Here is a 6250-nt window from a genome sequence, read left to right as displayed (position 1 = left end):
TTACTGGACACTACTCAAAATATTGTCCTAGATGTAAGACTGAAACGGACTCTTTTACATATGTTCTGGCCATGTAGATGTCTGGAGCAATACTGGCGATCCATCTTAAACATCATAAAAAGGATTGTGGGGTTGCAGATCCCAACCAGTTCGAGACTGACACCACTGGGGGACTTCACAGTTTTAGCACTCAATATGAGGGGCAACGTTCGCTTTTTCCGACTAGCCCTAATTGCAGCTAATAAATGTATAGCCATTCGCTGGGGAAGTGTGAGAAGCCCCCTAGTGTATCTTTGTGGCTTAAAGAGCTTCCATCATACTTACCTTCAGAAAATATTATGTTTAATCTAAAAAAAGAAAAAAACAAACATTGCTTTTGATAATTGCTGGGAAGGCTTAGTAACCTTTTTACAAAGTAGAACTTCTCTTAATTTTAATGTCCATGGTCAGGCTTGAAGCTATGCTTCAGTGCTCTATGGGGGTCTTGGGTGCTCCCTGGGGCTGCTCGCAGGGTTTGGGATGGCTGGGGTTGTTGGGGGCATGGGGCGCGGCTGTTCTCTTAGGCCAGGTTTTGGGGGTATCTGTGGGGATGGGACTGGGTTCATCCCTGTGGATTTCTATAGGGTTGGGCTTTGTAGGGTGGTCGCGCTCTCTGCCTCTTTAGGTCCAGGTGGTCCTGGGCATTTGCTGGCCCTGGCGGTTGCCTAGGGCTTTTGTTTGGTTCTGCAAATTACTCTTAAGTTTGGCTAAGCCACAGAAGGGCTAAGTACACTGCAACATTATGTAAGACAATTATATTCTGCATGCATTAACCTGTTAGTATGTCTATTACACATTTTCGTTATTTTTGCCCCCCCCATATCATGGACATTTTGAAGGGGGGGGGGGACTTGATGTTTGATGCTGTTTGTATTGTATATTTTTTGTATTGTGTCTTTTTTGTTGGGGGGGTAATCTCAATAAATATATTATTTAAAAAGATAATGATAATAATAATGTTATACCAGTGGTAATAAGATGGAGGTGTGATGTGTGTCATATGTCGGTCAGGTTGTCGTCTATCGTGGGAGCAGATCAGATCCTGGTGCTTCATGATGGACACATTGCTGAGAAAGGAAGGTAAGGAGGGAGGAACAGAATGATGAGTGGTTGACTGTGGGATCAGATGGAGTTTATTCAAACTTTATGGTTGTTTGTCGGATGCTGTCCCTGCTGGCCTTTATAACAGAAGACAACAAACGGTGAGTTTAGACACTCACAGCAAACTCTGGCTGAGTTCTACAGCCAGGTAGAAGAAAGGTCTCTCTGAGAATAAAGTCACGGTTCTGAGAATAAAGTTAAAGTTCTGAGAATAAAGTCACAGTTCTGAGAATAAAGTCACAGTTCTGAGAATAAAGTTAAAGTTCTGAGAACAAAGTCACAGCTCTGAGAGTAAAGTCACAGTTCTGAGAATAAAGTCACAGCTCTGAGAATAAAGTCACAGTTCTGAGTATAAAGTCCCAGGTCTGAGAATAAAATCACAGTTCTGAGAATAAAGTCACAGTTCTGAGAATAAAGCCCCTGTTCTGAGAATAAAGTCACAGCTCTGAGAATAAAGTCCCAGTTCTGAGAATAAAATCACAGTTCTGAGAATAAAGTTACTCTTCTGAGAACAAAGTCACAGCTCTGAGAATAAAGTTACAGTTCTGAGAATAAAGTCACTGTTCTGAGAATAAAGTCACAGCTCTGAGAATAAAGTCACAGTTCTGAGAATAAAGCCCCTGTTCTGAGAATAAAGTCACAGCTCTGAGAATAAAGTCCCAGTTCTGAGAATAAAGTACTCTTCTGAGAACAAAGTCACAGTTCTGAGAATAAAGTTACAGTTCTGAGAATAAAGTCACTGTTCTGAGAATAAGGTCACAGCTCTGAGAATAAAGTCTCAGTTTTGAGAATAAAGTTAAAGTTCTGAGAATAAAGTCACAGCTCTGAGAATAAAGTCACAGTCTGAGAATAAAGTCACAGCTCTGAGAATAAAGTCACAGTTCTGAGAACAAAGTCACAGTTCTGAGAATAAAGTTAAAGTTCTGAGAATAAAGTCCCAGTTCTGAGAATAAAGTCACAGCTCTGAGAATAAAGTCACAGTTCTGAGAATAAAGTCCCAGGTCTGAGAATAAAGTCACAGTTCTAAGAATAAAGTCACAGCTCTGAGAATAAAGTCACAGTTCTGAGAATAAAGCCCCAGTTCAGAGAACAAAGTCACATTTCTGAGAATAAAGTTCAAATTCTGAGAATAAAGTCACAGTTCTGAGAATAAAGTCTCAGTCCTGAGAATAAAGTCACAGCTCTGAGAATAAAGTCACAGTTCTGAGAATAAAGTCACAGCTCTGAGAATAAAGTCACAGTTCTGAGTATAAAGTCCCAGGTCTGAGAATAAAGTTACAGTTCTGAGAATAAAGTCACAGTTCTGAGAATAAAACCCCTGTTCTGAGAATAAAGTCACAACTCTGAGAATAAAGTCACAGCTCTGAGAATAAAGCCCCAGTTCTGAGAATAAAGTTACTCTTCTGAGAACAAAGTCACAGTTCTGAGAATAAAGTTACAGTTCTGAGAATAAAGTCACCGTTCTGAGAATAAAGTCACAGCTCTGAGAATAAAGTCACAGTTCTAAGAATAAAGTCACAGCTCTGAGAATAAAGTCACAGCTCTGAGAATAAAGCCCCAGTTCTGAGAGTAAAGTTACAGCTCTGAGAATAAAGTCACAGTTCTGAGAGTAAAGTTACAGTTCTGAGAATAAAGTTACAGTTCTGAGAATAAAGTTACAGTTCTGAGAATGAAGTCCCAGTTCTGAGAATAAAGTCCCAGCTCTGAGAATAAAGTCCCAGTTCTGAGAATAAAGTCACAGTTCTGAGAATAAAGTCACAGTTCTGAAAATAAAGTCCCAGTTCTGAGGTAAAAAAGCTGTGAATGGTTCTCAGATGAAAGTCCAGGGTGAGTAAAGCGTACATCTGACTGGACGTGGATGACCTCATCTCTTAATGGAACATGGACATCACCATGGTAACACTGTGAAGAGGCAGGTGCGGTGGGAGTCCTTCATTAAAGCCATGTGGCGTGCCATTTATTCAGACTGCTCATGTGAATGTCTGACTCCATACTGCTGAATTTTGTTTTGTTTTTTTTGTTGTAAAATATTGACTTTATTCTCAGAGACTTCAGGTTTTTTTTCTTCAGTATTATTTAAAAAAAAAATCACATTTACCCAATACACCGTATTATGTCATGACAATGTATTCAAACCCAACTTTCACTTTAAACTGGTTTAAACAAAACAGCAGAATCATTTCTTGAACTTGCTCAGTAGGTTAAAATGTTGACTTGATGTTCATAAACATTTCCCCACATTCTGCTTTTATAGTATGTGACACATTTTACATCATCAGCTCTGGACTAAGTTCAGTGATGCTTTTCATGATATTATTATTATTATTATATGATCATTATTGCTATTATATTATATTATATTGTTATTATTGTTATTGTCATTATCATTGTCATTAAAACAGAACACAGTCGTACAAGCCATATATAGAAGTGTAGGTAGGAAAGGGAATTATGTGTTGGTGGTAACTATGCAAATTTCCTGTTGGTCATCACCATAGTAACACTGACAGCACTCCGCATATCACCTAACTTTGGAGCCAACATGGCTGCCGAGACCAAAGTAGACTTGTGTGCAAATGTTTCCCTGGTGCGTCTGCGGTTAATCTGTACAGTAAGATCTGGAGGTTTGGATTTAAAAGAATCATTTATTAGGTTGATTTTCCACAGGTAGAAACAGCAGAGAGACTTGTACCAGACTCTTCAGTTTAAAGACTACTGACAACAGTAGCTGTCGTAAAGCCGTTGGATTGACTGATGATTGATGGCTGTCGTGAAATTGGTTGTAACATGATGAGACAGAGTAAAGCTGCACAGCCGATCGTGAGACTATTATTTACATATTATATAACATTACAAAGTCCAGATGAAGTTAAAAATGCCTTTTTATATCCCATCCCCGGTCTTGTTGTGCAGCAATTTGACAATATATGCCAGGGAAAAAAAATACAACGCATTCATTTCTTCGTGTTTTTATATCAAAATCCAATCATGTTTTCTTCCTTTAAACAAAATATGATGTGTGCTGATGTAGACTTGAACCAACCAATAATATCATGATATACACCCGTCAGCCAATCTTCAGCTTGTACCGGAACAGAGCTGAGATTCATTGCTAGCCTAGGTGGCTAGCAACACACCCATTTTTCAACGTTCAAATCAAATTCGTCCCCACCGTCTGTCCCGCCTGTCTATCCTGTTTCACTCGGAAATACGTCATGATACGGAAGTCACGTACTCTCGAAATGCCGTTTCAGTGGGACTTTAATAAGGATTCAGACAAAACAACCAATCGGACCACCAGGACGAACTGCTGAGTGAGTACCTCAGGCAGCAGAACACAGAGAGTGGAGAGGAAGAAGAAGAGGAGGTATCATGGAGGACTAAACTCCTCTGTGGGACCTACCATTGACAGATAGAAGTCTTGGCTGATATTGAGAAATCCGACCAGCGGCTAGAAAAGGCTGGACTGAAGGACAGCACAGAGGCTTTGATCATAGCAGCACAAGAACCGCCACTCAGGACCAGATCGGTTGAGACAGGGGTCTACCACACCAGACAAGACCCAAGATGCAGGCTGTGCAGAGATGCCCTGAGACAGTCCAGCACTTAATAGCAGGGTGTAGAATGCTAGCTAGGAAAGTGTACACTGAAAGGCATAACCATTTTTCCCTCATTTCATTTTTAACACGTGCCTGCACATTGTTTTTAATGACAATAAATTGAATTGAACCAAGTGGCTGGGTGTTACGGACTAGGCAGGACTAGAGGTTAAGGGTTAAGCATGCAATACTAGTCCTAAACTGGAGTGTGTAGAAAAGATGAAAACGAGGGAAGAAACAAGAAAGAAGGACTGATTTCCAAGACTAGAGAAATAGCCGGGAGGTGGGCTAGCTTACTGAGGTAGCAGGCTAGCAGTTAGAAGGTTCCTCCGACAAGGCCTCGGCCATATGGGTCTCAGCTCCCGTAAGCGGCGGACTCCATCTTGGTAGATTAGTGCAGTTTAAGTTGATGGTGTTGAGCTGGAAAGGTGTGAACCTGTAGTGTCCTGGATAGCGTGTTCAAAATGGCGTACCCTGAGGCGTATGTATGCAAACTGCCGCCATTAATTAACTCCAGGGGACGCACCTGCACCTCACAGTGACGTCCTCTTACAGACACTGCTTAAGCACATCTCCAATCGTTCCTCATGAAAACCAGTCCAAGTATGTAAGAAAAGGAAGAGGGAAAAAGGCAAATATAACCCCCATCACACCTAACACTGGGATATATATAGATATATATATCTATATATATCTATATATATATATATAGATATATAGATATATATATATATGCTCTCCCTCTAACTGAGTCTTTCTTTCTATCTTATCCATCTATGTATCTGTTTCATTCTCTTGCCACAGTCCGTCCTCTATCTGTCATTCATGTCTCCCTGGTCATTCATTTGCTTCTCTTCTTCTCTTCCCCCTCATGTTATCTTCTCTCCTTTGTCTTGTTTACCGAGTTTGAGTCTTTCTGTCTCTGTGTCTGTAGGCACGAGGAGCTTCTGATCCAGGAAGGTCTCTATGCTGCCATGTGGCAGAAGCAGCAAGAGAAGCTGGAGAGCCACAAAGACAGACACATAGACTGACTGACTGACAGACAGACAGACACTGAATGACTGGCAGACAGACAGACAAGACAGGCAGGCAGGCAGGCAGACTAACTGACTGACAGACAGACATGACAGACAGACAGATGACAGACAGACACCAAATGACTGACAGACAGACAGACTGACTGACTGACAGACAGGCAGGCAAGAGACAGACAGAGAGGTGTGTGTTCTCTACAGACATGATGGACGGAGGTGTGACAGACATCAACTCGTTGGACACTTGGACAGTCTGTGAACAAAGAGACATTGAAATAAAAAGTGATGAAACATGTCTGTTCTGCTCTGGCCTTTGTGTCTGTTTCTTTATTCATTTATTCATTCATGTAGACACTGATCTACTACAGACAGCTTACAGAGTCATCTTCCATAACACATAAGGCGATAAATAAACATGTCTCCTGTATGGACACAAGTGTGTGTCTGTCTTCATATGTACATCTGCTGACACAGGTT

At 40.9% G+C, this 6250-nt stretch overlaps 1 protein-coding gene across 1 annotated transcript in view; it reads left to right on the top strand.

Annotated features, from left to right (window-relative positions):
* Positions 1–6032, top strand: part of abcb6b (ATP-binding cassette, sub-family B (MDR/TAP), member 6b) — an 85515-nt gene extending 79483 nt beyond the window's left edge. The window contains exons 18-19 of the mRNA XM_056288966.1: positions 1051–1119; positions 5674–6032. Coding sequence (XP_056144941.1) covers positions 1051–1119; positions 5674–5770 — 166 coding nt within the window. The 3' untranslated portion in view covers positions 5771–6032. The remainder of the gene's footprint in view (positions 1–1050; positions 1120–5673) is intronic.
* Positions 6033–6250: the final 218 nt, after the last annotated feature.

Source organism: Lampris incognitus, chromosome 11 (assembly GCF_029633865.1).
Source record: "Lampris incognitus isolate fLamInc1 chromosome 11, fLamInc1.hap2, whole genome shotgun sequence".
NCBI lineage: Eukaryota > Metazoa > Chordata > Actinopteri > Lampriformes > Lampridae > Lampris > Lampris incognitus.
Note: the sequence above shows the minus strand (reverse complement) of the source record. Positions and strands in the feature narration are given on the sequence as shown.